Raw genomic sequence first — 20367 nt, 5'->3', positions numbered from 1 at the left:
CATAAATGATCTAGAGAAAGGGGTAAACAGTGAGGTGGCAAAGTTTGCAGATGATACTAAACTGCTCAAGACAGTTAAGACCAAAGCAGACTGAAGAACTTCAAAAAGATCTCACAAAACTAAGTGATTGGGCAACAAAATGGAAAATGAAATTTAATGTGGATAAATGTAAAGTAATGCACATTGGAAAGAATAACCCCAATTATACATACAATATGATGGGGGCTAATTTAGCAACAACTAATCAGGAAAGAGATCTTGGAGTCATCGTGGATAGTTCTCCGAAGACATCCACGCAGTGTGCAGCGGCAGTCAAAAAAGCAAATAGGATGTTCGGAATCATTAAAAAGGGGATAGAGAATAAGACGGACAATATCTTATTGCCCTTATATAAATCTATGGTGTACGCATCTTGAATACTGCGTACAGATGTGGTCCCCACATCTCAAAAAAGATATACTGGCATTAGAAAAGGTTCAGAGAAGGGCAACTAAAATGATTAGGGGTTTGGAACGGTTTCCATATGAGGAGAGATTAAAGAGGCTAGGACTTTTCAGCTTGGAAAAGAGGAGACTAAGGGGGGATATGATAGAGGTATATAAAATCATGAGCGGTGTGGAGAAAGTGAATAAGGAAAAGTTACTTACTTGTTCCCATAATATAAGAACTAGGGGCCACCAAATGAAGTTAATGTGCAGCAGGTTTAAAACGAATAAAAGGAAATTCTTCTTCATGCAGCGCACAGTCAGACTGTGGAACTCCTTGCCTGAGGAGGTTATGAAGGCTAGGACTATTACAGGGTTTAAAAGAGAACTGGATAAATTCATGGAGGTTAAGTCCTTTAATGGCTATTAGCCAGGATGAGTAAGGAATGGTGTCCCTAGTCTCTGTTTGTCACAGGGTGGAGATGGATGGCAGGAGAGAGATCACTTGATCGTTACCTGTTCGTTAGGTTCACTCCCTCTGGGGCACCTGGCATTGACCACTGTCGGTAGACAGGATACTAGTCTGGATGGACTTTTGGTTTGACCCAGTATGGCCATTCTTATGTTCTTAAAGTTTATTTTTTCAAGAAATCAAAAATGAAATTAAGTGGAAATCTTTAAGTATTACATTTAAAAGCCTCACGTACAAGACAGAAGACACTTCATCACCATCTACTGTCAGAGTGAAAGAAAAATCAATAAATTATAACTAAACCTATGAAATTCTTTAACAAGTCTTTACCTTAAGAAGATCTATTTCTTTGATGCAGTCAGCCCGGGCTTTGGCATCCATTAAATCAAATATCTGCACAAAAAACCACAAAACATTTTTTCTAACAGCAGCAAACACTGTCATAATCATCAATTATTATTTTATAGTGTCACCAAAAGCATGCTAAGCACTTGATGGGAAAACATAGCATTGCAATAAGAACTAACTATTATCCTTAGTACAAGTTTTAGTACTGAAACAGATGTACTATTCTTTCAGATACTACTTCTTACAAAAGAAAAGCAACTATCATTAGTATATTTTTTCAGTATTTTTCAAGCTTTCTTAAAAAAAATACAAACTGAGTATTCTATACTGAGTCATGTTCTTCTGGTAGCAAATATGAAATAGTATTTGAAATATTTATTAATAATATTTTCAAAAGCACATTTCCACAGTCCCGAATTAGTATTTAAGAGCATAAAACAACCCAACTGCCAAACAGCACATGACCTAAACAAATGAGAGCCACTGAATGATAGTCCACCACAAAAAGCTTCAGTGTAATTAGCTCCTAAATACCTTATGCCCTCTCAATCAACTCTCCTTTCTATCTTACCTCTGCTCTCTTCATTTTCCCTGTAGGTTGCTGACCGTCAGCATCACCTAATGGCTCCTCAACCTCCCATACTCTTCTGTTGGTATCCCTTCAGGTTCCAAATTTGGTACCTTTCTCTCTCCCATCTGTACTCTTACACTTGACAGCAGCATCACTCCCAAGAATTTCATTACCACTTCTATTTATTTATTGACATCTGCACACCTATTCCCAACCTCTTCACTTGAAGTCCACTCTGACACTCCAACTTCCTCTTATTGTCCTGCCATCTCAAGTTCATTGTCTCAGGTACTGAACTAAGCCTCCCTTCTTGATCCTAACTGACAACTACCCTATTTTTAGAGCCCTGCAAATCCAGGGGTATCTGCTTTATATCTGTGGACCATTTCTGCGGATAGCAGCGTAGATGCGGATACAAATTTTGTATCCACGCAGGGCTCTGACCATAAGGGGCGGGCAGGCAGCTGTGAGGAACCGCGGCATGGATTCCCCATCTGCCCTGGGCAGGAGGCCTGGGGGGCAGGGTCACTGGGCGGGTGGCTGCTTGAGCCCCCCACCCAGGACAGGTGGAAAGTATCCAGCCCAGTATCCTGTCTACCAACAGTAGCCAATGCCAGGTGCCCCAGAGGGAGTGAACCTAACAGGTAATGATCAAGAGATCTCTCTCCTGCCATCCATCTCCACCCTCCGACAAACAAAGGCTAGGGACACCATTCCTTACTCATCCTGGCTAATAGCCATTAATGGACTTAACCATTAGGAGACAGGCAGTCTGCCCCAAGTCAAAAAAATCAAGTCAATAATCAAAAGCCAGTGCATTCTCTTTGGAGCACTGATGTAATCCTACAGCCAACATCATATGAGCTCCTAAGCCACAGTGTGTTCCGTCATTTGAGATGCCACTATCTAATGCCAATCTTTAAACTAAACAGAAGGAATCCTGAGAATCCTTAAGATTTTTTCATTTATGGAGCTCTGATCCTCATAAGGTAGGGTACAGTGTGTACTGACTAGCCTCCACTTGAGCATTTGGAGTCTTCTGATCTCAAGGCTGCCAAAAAATAAAAAAATTTAAAAAAATTTCGATTAGGGTGGATCTGGGGTTCGCCTTATGAAAAAAGGTAATACCTGGTTCATTATTAAAAAGTCAAACCATAAAGAAAAAAACTACTTAACAGGAAATAGGAAAAAATCCTTGAACTCTTTGTATCTTAATACTACAATAATAAGAAATAGACTGAGCTAGAAGTAATGAATCAGGAAGGAGACAGTCAAAAAATAGAAACACGGCAAGATAAGTCATATGAATGGAATGTTAACACTAAGAAATAAAGTCATGTCAGATGTAACAGAGAAAGGGGGGGCTAGTATCATACATGAAATTATTGATATAAAGTCAAACCAATACTAATGGAAAAAACAGAAGTGAAAGTTTACGAGTTAAGGTTAGGGACATAACTGGAAAAGGAGAAGTCGTATTCAGCATCTGCTATAGATCTCCAAACCAAAACGAAGAAACCATTGCTACTTAATCACCTTGTGTGATAGGGTGTTCTGGGGCTGGGCAGCCTAGTGACTAGATCACTTATCTTTTTAGTCTGTATGACTGGGGTGGGAGGAGAAGAGGTGGTAGGGGGATCCTCTCTACTGGGTCCCAGCCTGGGACCCTTTGCAGATCAACACCTAAACAGGGGAGATGGATCTCCTTCCCAGCAGGGAGTCAAGATCTACTTCCCTGGGCTACTCCCAACAAGTCTCTTCAGTTTGGGTCATGGCCCTGCTAGTCCAGTTGCCCTGAGTGCTGGGGCTTATCTACAGCCCCCTCTTGGCAGGGGAGCCCTTACTTGCCTAAAGGGCTACGCTGGCTGACAGGTCGGTGATCCATCCCTTTGGGCAGACAGAGAGCTCCTGCCTCCCCACCAGTCAGCCCCTTACTGAGCCAGGCTCCCTTCTTTTCTCTCCACTCCAGGACTGGCACTGGCTGCAGGTAGAGCGGGGCAGGGCTAGCTGAATCCAAACATTTTCTTTAACCCCCGCTGTGCTGGACGGCCATATTTCTACTCCCTCACACCTTGACACTGGTCTAAAGTGTTAAGCCTCAGAGATAAGTCCTGGGGGACTTCAATTTTTCAGATATCATAATCTTCCGGGAAACACAAAATGTTAAATTCAGAAAGGGAATTACTGAAATTTGTTAAAGTGTAGTTTATAAAAATGAGAGAGCTTTGGAGCAGGCAGGATACTATTGGGGAAAGACTGACAAACCTGGAGATGGGTAAATGGGAAAAACTTTGATAAAGGGAACAAAAAATGATCAGAGAAAAATTTAGTGGTAGTGGAGAAAAATAAGCAGGTAAAATTGTGGCAGCGAAGGAGACCAGAGGTCATAAATCCTTCACAATGCACCCAGAATTAGTGGCAAATCACTTTAGTCTCCCAGTTAGAGCCCATTTGTTGTGCTATGGCTCAGTCAGCAATTTTCAAATATCCTTTGTTACACAAACTACTTTTATTCCATAAGGGCTACCCTCCCCACCCACCCCTCGATTGTATAAAAGCCAACCAGGATTTACTCAACTTGATATTTACTTTTTTCCCCGCTCTGGCTACCTTGCTGTTTCTGTTGTTTTTATGTGCTATACATTGCTGACTGGCGAATTTTAAAATGTTCAGCTAAGTTTCCATGTCATGATTAAAATACAATTCAAAAACGCCTTCAAAACTCTTCCATGCAAAACCTATAAATCCATTAACAGTCGTTTATATACGCCACCGAACTCATTTTGAAAATTTCAATCAAATCTGCACCCAAATCTACAGATGTAAAAACTAGAATTTAAAAACTGGAATTATCTTCTCATGGGAGACCCACTAATGAAACAGGAATTCTTGAGAAATCATCCATAGAACCCTCTGTGCTTTAAATGACTGACAGCAGTTTGATTAAGAAGCAGGATAATTTACCAAATTCATCAAAATGTTTCTTTTACCATTATGTCACTTGGCTCCCCTGGTTGATGGGGCTGATTGCATTATGTCACTAATACAATCTGTACAGACTCCCCACCACTTCCCCAACATACACACACAGCTGATGTGGGTTCAGCATTAACTATCACCAGATGGAGCTATATACAACCACTTTCTTGATACCAAAGGAGAACAACTCTCTTAATGGAGAACAGCAATTTATTTTACAAAATGATGATAGAGTTATTTAAGTTATATAAAGGATTTGTACAGCTTGTATTTTTATTCTGTGATATGGGAAAAGACTACAAAATTTGATCTCAGCCAAAAAATGTACAGCAAACTGATCCATGTTGTATATGAGCTACACCAACCAGCCAGGCAAATTACATTTTGCTGTCACTTTTTGTGCCACAAACATGTTAAATATTTGAAGACTATTGATTAAAATCCATAGACAATTGACTCACTACACGTGACTCTTTATGAAGAGCATTCAAGAGACCAAATAACCAATTAGCCAATTTATTGCTAAAAGTCAGTAATAGTACAGTACAGAAAAGAGTTACTTCGTCACTGATCCTTCTAGGAAACTGTTTCTCACAGTATGTCAGGTCACTTTACACAGAAGATGCACTCCCAAAATATACCCCCAATATAGCAGACTTGCTTACAAATTAAAGCACTCTATATATCACCCAAGCCTGGAATCCACCAATCAGCTTTTTACCTTGTTTTTCTGGTACCACTTTCTACCCCTTATCTCTTGCTTTTGAATACAGCATTCCAAACCAGCTGGGCCATGAAGGCACATCCTACCCTGTACCATAGCAGAACACTCATTTATCTTTATTTTGACAGGGTTTATATTCATTGAGGCCAAACACTACATTTAGCTTTGCAAGGTATTGTGGGATACATACCCTCTTGCCATAAGTTGGCAGGAGTGAACCTAATACAATTTACCATAATTTTGTGCTAATAGTCAGAAAAAAATATAATGTTAAAGAGATGTGCAATACAGAATATGGCATGCTATATGTATAACATATACACTGGCTTATAAGACACTGGTAACGTTTTACAAAAATATTCAAAAGACAAAACTGATCACTGTACACTAAGGAGGAAATTGCAGCATTGGTAATTGTATTTGGCATAGTCCTTGTTCTTCTCCCATACAAAGCAAGATTCAGAAAGTCTTCTCCAACTTCCAAAAGCCAGAGGAAAAAAGACTGTCAGTCACAAATGGTACACGTAGCCAGATTCCATCTCCTTTCTCTCAATCATTTGACAGGCTAAAAACATAACAGAACTAGAGAAGCTATCAAAAGATGCAGAAAAACCAAGGATGTATATAGGAAGAGAGGAACATGAAACAGAAGACAAAACAGCAGCATACACAGTCGGTTAATTGAAGCAGAGCAATTTATTGCAGATTACAAAAATTCTTTGATTCACACAATAAAAAGAAAACTTTCTTAAAAAAAGTTTTTATACTTTCAGACAAGTACAAACTGTTGCTTATGGTACGACAGGCAACAGTTTAGGGCGGAGTAGGGTTTCTACCCAGAATACTGGGGAGTTTGAGAGGGTCCCTACCGGATCATCTTTTGGGGCCCCAGAAGCAAATGCCCAGGAGAGTGAAGGTTCCTTATTTCAGCCGTCACAACATTCAATTCATGTAGCACCCTCCCAAACGTTCATTCTCCTCCACAATATACAATAAATATAAACCACGCAGTTTAGAGTCATATAGGATCATGCTTAGATTCAATAACCTCAAGAATTGTTCCAACACTTTCTCCCTGTTGACAATAAAGGGTCAGTCACTACAACTGTATTCTATCAATACAAGATAGAATTCTTCAAAGCATCTGGGCAGACATTTCAAAACGTCCCGACGAGACCATAGCTCAGGCCAGGTCTACACTAGAAACATGTGCCAGTACAGTAATATTGGTTAGGGGTGTAATTTCTTCTATTTATTATGACATTTCTATATGGCAAAAGCCCTAGTGCAGATGCAGTTGTTATGACAATGGAGCTGCTCTATAACTATTTATTAATAGTCTATATTGAACTGGTTACTGAGATGGTTACTGTAATACCATATTGGTGTACCTTAATAGAGGAGCTTTAAGGATGGTTAAGATACAATATGATTAAAGAAAGAAAAAGGATTGGGAAACCGAAGTTCAAAGGCACTATAAGCAGTTTTAAAAGATTCCCTGGGGAGGGGATGGGAGAGGAGGGGAGAGAAAAAGAAGAGCTGTACATGAGTAGTTGTTCAGGGAGAGCAGACAGATACCCAGCACCTGCTGTGGTATCTGAAGATATTAAGGCCTACCTAGCTCACCATCAGGGGATCACATGCCTTTAGGTAAGACAGGCATGCATGTAGATTTATGCAAATCTTTCTCTAAATGCTTTGCTTCTACTGTTAAAATAAACAATACTTGGGTTTTTAAGAAGGCTGTCAGGTCACAAATTCCTGAAGGGTCACTGCATCAGACCTGCTGGATGAAAATGATTGATACTCAGGGCATTGTAGCAGACATAGCTACTGCTGCTCCTTGGGGGTGGTTTTATTATGTCGACAGGAGAGCTCTCTCCCATAAGCATAGATCGGCTACACGAGAGATCTTACAACAGCGCAGCTGCATCAGTACAGCTGTACCACTGTAAGGTCTCTAGTGTAGACATAGTCTGAGGTTATATTATTTTTCAAATTAGACAGATCTCAGGACTATACCTAATCATTTTCCTTTCTTAAGAAGGTGCAAGTAACAGCTCAGCAATCTGGGATTTTTGGTTTAGCAAAACAAACATTCCAAAATATGAGGTTTGCAAGCCATCTCGAGATTTGAAGTCACTCTAGGGATTTTGTCCTATCAGATTCAAAACTGGTTGGTTAGATTCTGTTTTAGAACCAGTAAATGAGATTTCTGATCTGACACTGAACAGTCACCTCATACTGTAATAAGCCTCTTCAGAAAGTCCAGAGCCTGCTCAAGAAAAGTTTGTATTCTTTTTGTCAGATCTGAAGGAGACTGTTAATATTACAAACCTGAACAAAAAAGAAATTTTTTCACCAATGGAAGAAGACACAGCACTATAGGACAGCCTACACAGAAAAAAACAAAACTACACAAAGGGAGATTTTAAACCCTTAAGAACATCCTTTTGGATGGCTGTCCAAACTGCATATGCCACTTTGTAATTATTAATGATTGCCTTACTATAAAATGCCCATTAATACACCACTATGAATAAGGTTGTGTCACTATTTTGATTATAATTATAAATATTACAGCTTAGTAGCTTTATGACAAATCAATCAACTCCATCTTCAGCTAATATTAATCAGCGAATAAGTCTGAAAGGTTAGATCACATTGCACATATATGAAATACTTTAATTATGTTGTTCCCAGTTGCTGATTTCAAGGTCTATGATATTCACAAGATTTACACAGAGTCATTATGTCTGCTGTGGAAAACACAAGTGGAATTGATATTAAACAGTTTTAAGCTTGCATGACAGGTTGCCTAATATCTATTATTTTCACAAAGAGGATCATAACTAAAAGTCTCCTTAAAATGAATTCTCACTCTACAATTAGTCAATACGAAGAGTCAAGAAGGCCTTTTAAAAAAGTTTTAACAGAAGCCCTTGCCACGACACTAAGTAAACGCATATAAACGCATTAAATTAGCTTTCTGTTCCTCATAACCTTTATGGGGTAGATAGATCATAACTACAATTATTTCAAAATTCTGAAAAGCTTAAACAGAAAGATGTTTCAAGTGATATCAATAAGGACTAATTGATGAGACTGAAGATCATTAGAATGGGTTACTGTAATAAGTTACTGTAAAGTAAAGATCAAGAATTGCCCACTGTATAGTTGCATAATTTGAATATACACTAAAGAAAACACAAAACCACCATTCTGCTTAAATCCCTTGTACGTAGGCTTGTGTTCACAGAGTCTTTAGAAACTCTCATACAAATACATCAGAAGACTTTTACATACATTTAACAACCAGATGGTATACACAAAACCATTGTTTCCAAAGCCAGAACTTATTTAATCAGTTACCAACTAATTAGCATTCTAAATTCAACTTTTGAGGTAAAAGGAACGAGTGTGTTAGCTTTGAACGATAGTACTTTCAGGACACACGAAGTAGGAGTTACTCGGTGTTTCTTTCTCAACAGTCCATTATTTTTCCCAGATCTCTTCTCTGATGTTAGAAAGATAAAAGGTGATGTTTAAATAAGTATGCAACCCATAAACAAATACATTTTTTAATAAAAAGGTTTAAAATAAAAATGGCTTGATAAGGATATTTCATTATACAATGGACCACCAATATAACTATGGCAAGATAAACCTATGATAACCACATACAGTAAACAAAATAATAAGTTAAATGAAAAGTTATTATAAGATATGACAAACAACGGTGAAAACGGGCAACACAGTGTTTTTGTAACCAGACCACTGCAATGCTGTGGTAACAATGTTCTATAAAATGTGAAACTACAAGATTAATTAGCTCTAATTCAAGCCTCAAGTGGCAATCCACTGACAATGCACAATGAATAATTAATATGAGTACTAGATAAAAGGATTTCTTTTTTGATCCTCTAACACAGGGTCTCAAGTGTTGGAATGAAAGGGGGAAAGCACAGAACAATACAAGGCACAACTGTGATGCATTCTCTAGAAGGAATTTTGAGGAAGTATGCAACCCTATATACTGTACTGACTCCTGAGCAGCCTTGAGTTGACTATAAATACCATACTGTATGAGCAACTCATAGATCTTTAAACAAGAAGTTACTGTTGCTAGGCAGTTATGAATCCTTCATGTTACATTCTTAAGATAAAAACAGCCAAGAAAGAAAAGATGGGCTTTATTTAGTAAGAACCAGTTTGACATTTCGTAATGTCACAATAACATAATGCAAAAGAAATGTATTTCTTATTAGGAAATATCTTCCCGAGTTTTTTTTAGTCGAAGTTGATAGCCAATTGATTCAAGGTAGTAACACATTTGTAAAGACTATTCTAGAAATTCCTCAAGCATTTGTTTCAAGCTACAAAGTTTGTAGTTTATCCCAAGCTGATCTGTAGGGTTATGTCCTCATGCTCCCGCCCCCAAAAAGGGGTGTGTTTTTATCAAAAGCGCCAATGCATGTTTAGTTATCTTGCTGTAAAACCCCAGAGGAAACTAGGTTGGGTAAGTTTTACCATGATGTAAGTAGGAAAAGTCAACTATGGGTGTGGAATACATAGTGTTGACCTCTAACTACACTGGGACAAAAGCTATCTATTACCTGTCTCCACTAAAACTTTATAGCAATATTACTAATGTGTATTAGTTATCTCTCTGAAAAAATACACCTTTCGGGGCAGTGATGACATAGCTGTTTTTGTACTCCAGGCTAACGTTTGTGTCCTGAAACAAGCATTTGAGGACTGTCCAAACTAGACTTTACAAATGTACTATCTCAATGGCAATCAATTAACCAAAGTACATCTTTAGTGTAGACATTCCCCTAGCATGGCTGAACAATATCCTCCCCCAATTAAAAGAAGGCAACATCTAAAACAGAATCTTGGCCATGTAATCATGCAGGACACAGATTTATGAACATTACAGTACAGCCACAATTTTATGAACATCAATGTTACAAATGACCAGTTACATGTACAATTTTTCCTGACTGGAAGGTGTGGGGAGGGTGGGGGAGAATATCAAATAAAAGCAATGTCAATGAAAAACTAGTTGATATCCCTCCACATTCTGGTATCTTCAACACATTGGACATCGCTTTGCAGTGGTTTGAAAGACAAGCAAGCAAGCAATGCAGCACACCATAGTGCAACTTATGCACCACAGCTACTGCAATTTCAAGATGTTCAGTTTTATGAACTGGTTGATTTTATGAACTCAATCCTCAACCAGTTCATAAAACAGGGGATCTACTGTATAATACTGGTTCACTAACTACTGGAGGTGTAGAGTGTTGATGAGGTACACAAACGTTAACCTAAAAGAAGGATTCAAGCTCACCATGTTGCATTTATGTTTGTGAAATTACAGCCAAGAAAAATCTATAACAAAACAAAGCAAAAATTTTAAAGATGATTCTTCTTAGTTCCTGTTGCCTATAGGTAACATGAATTCAGAAACAGTGATTTCTGTCGCAACCTGCTGGTGCCTCTTTCAATTTCATCTTATTCACCCTTGGATACTTCCAAAGTTGAGTTCTACAACACACTGTTTTGTGCACATATAATATAATGTTTGTCAATATTTGAACTTCTTCAACCAATTAACATTTTAAATAGGAGAAAGGTGCTTTTCGAAAAAAATTAAGATGATCAAAACTGGCATTTGCAGAATGAAGTGGGAGTCAACATCTCCATATTGTAAAAATATGATAGGTGAGCAGTGTGATATGGGTATACTAACTCCACACTGGGTAACACGGAGTTAACAAGTTAATGTGGACTCATGTGGCTCCATCCCCATGCACCTGTGACAGATGTCAACATTGGAAGGAAGAGCTTCAGAGGGAGAAACCTGAATCAGTTGATGGCAGACCAGAGAGGAGAGCAGAACTCAGTGTTCAGCTCCTGGAGAGTGGGCTGACTTAAGGCAGGAACTCCCCAGATGACAGCTGCCTGACAGCCCCTCTCTGAGGGAGAAGGCGGCCAGATGCTGACTCAGTTGGAGAGGGGATCACTCCTCTTTATTACTTATGAACTCAGTTTAGGGCTACAAACTGACAAGCACCCTCTGAAGGAAGATTTGGGATAATTCATTTGTATTAACTGCCCTTGTTTCTGTTCACTGAGTACCCCAAAAGAGGAGAGACTTTAAAGCGACCTGCAGGAGGACCAAGTTGCAGGAAGAGGCAGACCACCGCAGTGCCATAGTGACCATTGACGGGTGGCACTAGACAGGGAGAGAGCTGCTACATCAGACAGGGATGTGCTCTAGTGGTGAAACAACACCTTCACAGGCAGTGATAGGCCATGAAGGAACTTAAAAATGAAGACAAACAATTTGTGTTTGATATGGGGAAGATGGGTGAGCCAGTGGAAGAATGATACTGTGGAAGCAACAAGCCAGGAATATAAGTTTGGAGCACAACAGTATTTGTCAAATTCTGAGAAGATGGTGTTGCAGTATCTGACATGACAAGAGGAGGACCTGAAAAAGAGAAATTTAGCTGTGCCAATAGAGAGGAAAGGCTGGATCTTAGAGATTGTATGTGGGATGAAAGATGCATGATTCAGATACTGTGTGGATACAGGGATGTAGAGAGAGGTCCAAATCAAAGATGATACTCTGGTTATGGGCCTGAGTGACAAGGACGAGAGTGGTCCACAATGACTGAGAAAGATGGAAGGGGGAAGCACTTGGGGGGAAGATAAGAGGTCTATTTTGGCCACATTGAGTTTAAGTTGATGGCCGGACATCTCCATGGTCTTTGTTATAGTAACACATAGTAGTTTTGGATGTTATCTATCCAAGTCAAAAGGGCTCTTATAAAGCAAGGCGTATACTGCAGCGGCCCATAGAGTTCCAGTTCACATTTCATAATCCTGCTGGAATTCAGACTCCTTTTCTATGTCAATAGAGTCTCAGTATTGCACATTCCACTTGGACAAGTGCCTTGCCTAGATCCAGCCTTCATATGAAAGTTATTTCCCCTTTTCACAAATCACAAGAGATAGTCCTTCCTGACATACATTAAGTCAATAACACCCGAACGAAAAAATGGCATATTCTAGATACCCACAAGGTAATCAAAACAAGGTATCAGAATAAAGCCATTCAGGAGATCTACAGCTCTTTACCCATTATTGTTACTAACAATCAGACAAACCATCAAAAGTTTATCAAATATGTCTACAAAAAAGGCTTTAGTGCTACAATATCAGTAACTGTACATGGACTAAAAAGTGTTTTCTTCATGGGATTAAAAGGCTTCTTTTGGCCAATGAGTAGGGTGACCAGACAACAAGTGTGAAAAATCGGGACAGGGTGTGGGGGGTAATAGGAGAAGACCCAAAAGAGAACGACCCAAAAATCGGTACTGTCCCTACAAAAATCAGGACTTCTGGTCACCCCAGCAATGAGGAAGCCTGCAAGATTGGTTTCATGCTCCATCTACACAAATATTCTTCAAAACCTGCAATAAGATGTGCAAACCATGTAAGACACCACCTTTGGCAGAAGAATGCCACTTATGATGGCGCCTCTGTATACCACAAAAATCCTATTGTGGGAATGGCAATAAGCCTGGTTATGATGGAGACAGAAATTTATTATCAAATGATTTTTATCCAAGCACCAAGACTTATCCTTCCACATCTGCCTCAACTGACCTGCATTTCAAGTTATAGTTGACCTTTTGATTTCTTATGCACTGTAAATGGAACTTTCAGGAAGAGTTAATGTAATGTTTTAAGACTGTTGATCAAAGTTCCTAAAATGTGTTTCAGCTTTTGAAGCAGTGTATCTGGCAGTTTTCCCAGAAGAGGGAAGCAAATCTTTTGATAACTGCCATCTCTAATCCTGACTTCTGGTGTTGTAGAGCAGAGAAAATCCCATAGCTGGAATAACAAGCATCGATATGATGGAGAAACGAACAAGGCATGCGTTAGCACAACTACAAAACTTACTAACACCCAGAAATGCTAGAAGAGGCCCATGAAATCTAAACAGAGATGAACTTGCAATATAAAAAAATAATTAGGGAACAGAAAATCAAAGATTTAATCTCAATGTGCCTACAAATATGCAAGCCTTGCACTTGCACATCCAACATATGTACACAAACTGTCACCAAGCTAACAAAATAACAAGTACAGTATGCTGAAGAATAAAATAAATGATATAATTAGTTCACAACCAACACACACAATAAGAATTTAATGAATTCAGGTATCTTCACTTGAAAAAACATAACACACCTTACCAAATACAGAATAAAGGCTCTTCAACTGGGCTGTTTTGAGATTATACAGTTTAGAAGAAAAGCAAGGGTTTTCCAATTAAAAAGTCACAGTTGTGGTTAAAAATAATGAAAGTCAACAGATCCAATGAAAGGCCTCATGATATCTCAATTAACCTTCAACTTTACATCACAAAAAGTATTTTATGATGCTCCCTCATACTCACACCCAGTCACTGTTTCTTATATAATATCCTCTAAACTTGCTACCTCAATTGTTCGCTATGTTAAGTTTTAGAGTGAACTTTGTTGACACCTTTTTTCTGTCCTATTTCAGTGGTCCAATCAGCTCATTGTAAATGTAGCCTCTACTACAGGTCCTCTCTGCATAGCCATACATATTATGGAGGCACTAGTTGTGGGTCTTCAAACATACACAAACACCATACAATTCAGTCAATTTCAAAGTGCATTTTAGGCTATGTCTACCCTATGCAGCTTACAGTGACACAGCTGTACAACTAAAGCCTTGCCACTGTAAGGCATGCAGTGTAGCCACTCTTTGCCCTGGTCTACACTAGGACTTTAGGTCGAATTTAGCAACGTTAAATCGATTTAAACCTGCACCCGTCCACACAGTGAAGCCCTTTATTTCGACTTAAAGGGCTCTTAAAATCGATTTCCTTACTCCACCCCTGACAAGTGGATTAGCGCTTAAATCGACGTTCCCAGCTCGAATTTGGGGTACTGTGGACACAATTCGATGGTATTGGCCTCCGGGAGCTATCCCAGAGTGCTCCATTCTGACCGCTCTGGACAGCACTCTCAACTCAGATGCACTGGCCAGGTAGACAGGAAAAGAACCGCAAACTTTTGAATCTCATTTCCTGTTTGGCCAGCGTGGCAAGCTGCAGGTGACCATGCAGAGCTCATCAGCACAGGTGACCATGATGGAGTCCCAGAATCGCAAACGAGCTCCAGCATGGACCGAACGGGAGGTACGGGATCTGATCGCTGTTTGGGGAGAGGAATCCGTGCTATCAGAACTCCGTTCCAGTTTTCGAAATGCCAAAACCTTTGTGAAAATCTCCCAGGGCATGAAGGACAGAGGCCATAACAGGGACCCGAAGCAGTGCCGCGTGAAACTGAAGGAGCTGAGGCAAGCCTACCAGAAAACCAGAGAGGCGAACAGCCGCTCTGGGTCAGAGCCCCAAACATGCCGCTTCTATGATGAGCTGCATGCCATTTTAGGGGGTTCAGCCACCACTACCCCAGCCGTGTTGTTTGACTCCTTCAATGGAGATGGAGGCAATACGGAAGCAGGTTTTGGGGACGAAGAAGATGATGAGGAGGAGGAGGTTGTAGATAGCTCACAGCAAGCAAGCGGAGAAACCGGTTTTCCCGACAGCCAGGAACTGTTTCTCACCCTAGACCTGGAGCCAGTACCCCCCGAACCCACCCAAGGCTGCCTCCTGGACCCAGCAGGCGGAGAAGGGACCTCTGGTGAGTGTACCTTTTAAAATGCTATACATGGTTTAAAAGCAAGCATGTGAAAGGATTACTTTGCCCTGGCATTTGCAGTTCTCCTAGATGTAGTCCTAAAGCCTTTGCAAAAGGTTTCTGGGGAGGGCAGCCTTATTTCGTCCTTCATGGTAGGACACTTTTATCACTCCAGGCCAGTAACACGTACTCGGGAATCACTGTAGAACAAAGCATTGCAGTGTATGTTTGCTGGCATTCAACCAAAATCCGTTCTCTCTCTCTCTGTGTTATCCTCAGGAGAGTGAGATATAATTCATGGTCACCTGGTTGAAATAGGGTGCTTTTCTTCAGGGACACTCAGTATAGCCCATTCCTGCTGGGCTGTTTGCCTGTGGCTGAACAGAAATGTTCCCCGCTGTTAGCCACAGGGAGGGGGGAAGGTTGAGGGGGTAGTCACGCGGTGGGAGCAGGCAAAATGCGACCTTGTAACGAAAGCACATGTGCTATGTATGTAATGTTAACAGCAAGGTTTACCCTGAAAGAGTGTAGCGACTGTTTTATAAAATGTGTCTTTTTAAATACCGCTGTCCCTTTTTTTTTCTCCACCAGCTGCATGTGTTTCAATGATCACAGGATCTTCTCCTTCCCAGAGGCTAGTGAAGCTTAGAAAGAAAAAAAAACGCACTCGCGATGAAATGTTCTCCGAGCTCATGCTGTCCTCCCACACTGACAGAGCACAGACGAATGCGTGGAGGCAAATAATGTCAGAGTGCAGGAAAGCACAAAATGACCGGGAGGAGAGGTGGAGGGCTGAAGAGAGTAAGTGGCGGGCTGAAGAGAGTAAGTGGCGGGCTGAAGAGAGGGCTGAAGCTCAAATGTGGCGGCAGCGTGATGAGAGGAGGCAGGATTCAATGCTGAAGCTGCTGCAGGACCAAACCAGAATACTCCAGTGTATGGTTGAGCTGCAGCAAAGGCAGCTGGAGCACAGACTGCCACTGCTGCCCCTCTGTAACCAACCGCCCTCCTCCCCAAGTTCCATAGCCTCCACACCCAGACGCTCAAGAACGCGGTGGGGGGGCCTCCGGCCAACCAGCCACTCCACCACAGAGGATTGCCCAAAAAAAAGAAGGCTGTCATTCAATAAATTTTAAAGTTGTAAACTTTTAAAGTGCTGTGCTTAAAGTGCTGTGTGGCATTTTCCTTCCCTCCTCCACCACCCCTCCTGGGATACCTTGGTAGTCATCTCCCTATTTGTGTGATGAATGAATAACGAATGCATGACTGTGAAGCAGCAATGACTTTATTGCCTCTGCAAGCGGTGATTAAAGGGAGGAGGGGAGGGTGGTTAGCTTACAGGGAAGTAGAGTGAACCAAGGGGCGGGGGGTTTCATCAAGGAGAAACAAACAGAACTTTCACACTGTAGCCTGGCCAGTCATGAAACTGGTTTTCAAAGCTTCTCTGATGCGTACCGCGCCCTCCTGTGCTCTTCTAACCGCCCTGGTGTCTGGCTGCGCGTAACCAGCAGCTAGGCGATTTGCCTCAGCCTCCCACCCCGCCATAAACGTCTCCCCCTTACTCTCACAGATATTGTGGAGCACACAGCAAGCAGTAATAACAGTGGGAATATTGGTTTCGCTGAGGTCTAAGCGAGTCAGTAAACTGCGCCAGCGCGCCTTTAAACGTCCAAATGCACATTCTACCACCATTCTGCACTTGCTCAGCCTGTAGTTGAACAGCTCCTGACTACTGTCCAGGCTGCCTGTGTACGGCTTCATGAGCCATGGCATTAAGGGGTAGGCTGGGTCCCCAAGGATACATATAGGCATTTCAACATCCCCAACAGTTATTTTCTGGTCTGGGAAGAAAGTCCCTTCCTGCAGCTTTTGAAACAGACCAGAGTTCCTGAAGATGCGAGCATCATGCACCTTTCCCGGCCATCCCACGTTGATGTTGGTGAAACGTCCCTTGTGATCCACCAGAGCTTGCAGCACTATCGAAAAGTACCCCTTGCGGTTTATGTACTCGCCGGCTTGGTGCTCTGGTGCCAAGATAGGGATATGGGTTCCGTCTATAGCCCCACCACAGTTAGGGAATCCCATTGCAGCAAAGCCATCCACTATGACCTGCACATTTCCCAGGGTCACTACCCTTGATATCAGCAGATCTTTGATTGCGTGAGCTACTTGCATCACAGCAGCCCCCACAGTAGATTTGCCCACTCCAAATTGATTCCCAACTGACCGGTAGCTGTCTGGCGTTGCAAGCTTCCACAGGGCTATCGCCACTCGCTTCTCAACTGTGAGGGCTGCTCTCATCCTGGTATTCATGCGCTTCAGGGCAGGGGAAAGCAAGTCACAAAGTTCCATGAAAGTGCCCTTACGCATGCGAAAGTTTCGCAGCCACTGGGAATCGTCCCAGACCTGCAACACTATGCGGTCCCACCAGTCTGTGCTTGTTTCCCGAGCCCACAATCGGCGTTCCACAGCATGAACCTGCCCCATTAGCACCATGATGCATGCATTGGCAGGGCCCATGCTTTCAGAGAAATCTGTGTTCATGTCCTGATCACTCACGGGACCGCGCTGACGTCGCCTCCTCGCCCGGTATCGCGTCGCCATGTTCTGGTGCTGCATATACTGCTGGATAATGCGTGTGGTGGTTGATGTGCTCCTAATTGCCAAAATGAGCTCAGCGGCCTCCATGCTTGCCTTGGTATGGCGTCCGCACAGAAAAAAGGTGCGGAACGATTGTCTGCCGTTGCTCTGACGGAGGGAGGGGCGACTGACGACACGGCTTACAGGGTTGGCTTCAGGGAGCTAAAATCAACAAAGGGTGTGCCTGTACATCAAGGAGTATTTCAGGCAGGACTGCACGGAGGGTTCCAATAAGAAATGGTGCACCAAAGTTATCGTTGTTATTGGAACAAGGAGGTTAGCCTGGCCTCTGATTGATACATGGCTAGATTAACCTCGCTGCGCCTTCTCTGTGACTGACTGCAGTGTGATCTAGACAGGGGAGGAGGAAAATGAGTACAAAACAAATCTGGTCTATTTCTTGTTCTGACCCACTCCATCTATCCTTTACATCTTTGGCTGGCAGCAGACGGTGCAGAAGGACTGCATGCCATCCACATCTCATGGCTGCTTGGCAGAAGATGGTACAGTACGACTGCTAGCCATCTTCATCTCTTGCCTGCCTGGCATAAGATGGTACAATATGACTGCTAGCAATCCTCATCTCTTGCCTGCCTGGCAGAAGATGGTACAGTACGACTGCTAGCAGTCCGTATCGCCTGCCCGCTCACCATAAGACGGTTCAATAGGACTGCAGGACTAAAGAGAATGACCTGGTCAAGTCACTCCAAATTTAGTCCCTGCGCCCATGTCTGCCCAGGCGCTCCCAGCCGACGTGGCCAGGAGCACCTCGGACACGACGAGGACGACTACCAGTCGTATTGCACCGTCTGCTGCCAGAAGGCAATGGGTTGCTGCTACTGTGCAGCAAAGCCGTACCGCGTCTGCCAGCACCCAGGAGACATAGGGTGACGGTTACCTGAGCGGGCTCCATGCTTGCCGTGGTATGGCGTCTGCACAGGTAACTCAGGAAAAAAGGCGCGAAATGATTGTCTGCCCTTGCTTTCACGGGGGGAGGGAGGGTGGGAACGGGGTCCTGACGATATGTACCCAGAACCACCCGCGACAATGTTTTAGCCCCATCAGGCATTGGGATATCAACCCAGAATTCCAATGGGCAGCGGAGACTGCGGGAACTGTGGGATAGCTACCCACAGTGCAACGCTCTGGAAGTCGACGCTTGCCTCGGTACTGTGGAAGCGCTCCGCCGAGTTAATGCACTTAATGCACTTACAGCATTTTCTGTGGGGACACACACACTCGAATATATAAAACCGATTTCAAAAAAACCGACTTCTATAAATTCGACCTAATTTCGTAGTGTAGACATACCCTAAGTCAGCAGGAGAGAGCGCTCTCTCCTGCTGACAAAATAAAACCACCCCCGAGGGGCAGTAGCTTTGTTGGTGGGAAAACGCCTCCTGGCAACAAAGCGCTGTCCACACCAGCACTTTTTGTCGTTAAAACTTGTGTCCATCGAGGTGTATTTTTTCTCCGACAAAAGTTTTAAATGACAAAAGTGCAGTGTAGACATAGCCTTAGACATATGTTTAGTCATTTTCTCCCCTCAATAGTTATAATTACTGAACTTGGTAATGAGAATTCATATGTACAAGAAAAAGGTTAGAAATACATTATTATCCTTTGGGCTAACCATTGCTATGGTTTTGAGCTCTCCTTTGTTTTATATTCATTTAAAACCAGGTCATTCTCAGCCCTTTTATCTGAAAGTTTTCAAGGTAATTCACAAGCAAAGGCTCCATTCCATCTCTTACATACAATCACTGTCACAGGTTTCCCCACTCCACTGTTCTTAATGAACCATTAACAAACTATTATGTATACAAATTTGGAAACAGATCTCAAACAAATATCAACATAGCTGAAGTGTGCCACCTTCAAAATGTAACGATCACTTCAGTTCTAATAACTCAATTACAGATGCCTCTAATGTATTTACTTTTGGGGTATATTCTCTGCCCTAGGCATGCTACAAGTAACTTTCAAACTACAGTAAAAGCTGTATGCATCCGAAGAAGTGAGCTGTAGCTCACGAAAGCTTATGCGCAAATAAACTGGTTAGTCTCTAAGGTGCCACAAGTACTCCTTTTCCTTTTGTGAATACAGACTAACACGGCTGTTACTCTGAAACCAGTAAAAGCTGTGTTATCCAACACTTTATCAACCAGAAAGCTCCATTAACCAACATTTCTGATATCTCCCAATACGAATCTTCAATCTAGTCACCAGGACTCGTATACTGCCCAGGAGGTTATGCAATTGCACATTCTGCACTCTACTTCTATGCAAAAAAGGCAGAAGACAAGTAAGCAAGCTGATAGCGGGGATTTATTCAAAAAAGCAGCTTCCAGGGTGTGTCATAGGGTCATTGCAGATTCAGCCCAATCTCCTACACCTTCTACATCTACAATAAGAAAAGGAGTACTTGTGGCACCATGCATCTGATGAAGTGAGCTTTA

At 42.0% G+C, this 20367-nt stretch overlaps 1 protein-coding gene across 10 annotated transcripts in view; it reads right to left on the bottom strand.

Moving 5' to 3' along the window:
• NEK7 (NIMA related kinase 7) overlaps positions 1-20367 on the bottom strand; it is a 124981-nt gene that overhangs the window by 64023 nt on the left and 40591 nt on the right. For 8 of the 10 annotated variants that reach the window (XM_073356759.2, XM_073356754.2, XM_073356752.2 and 5 more), the window contains one exon: positions 1228-1290. The exons of the other annotated variants lie outside the window; for them this stretch is intronic. In XM_073356759.2, coding sequence (XP_073212860.1) covers positions 1228-1290 — 63 coding nt within the window. The remainder of the gene's footprint in view (positions 1-1227; positions 1291-20367) is intronic. 10 annotated transcript variants of the gene reach the window in all.

Source organism: Lepidochelys kempii, chromosome 8 (assembly GCF_965140285.1).
Source record: "Lepidochelys kempii isolate rLepKem1 chromosome 8, rLepKem1.hap1, whole genome shotgun sequence".
Classification (NCBI taxonomy): domain Eukaryota; kingdom Metazoa; phylum Chordata; order Testudines; family Cheloniidae; genus Lepidochelys; species Lepidochelys kempii.
The sequence above is the reverse complement of the archived record's forward strand: the minus strand, read 5'-3'. Positions and strand labels throughout refer to the sequence as shown.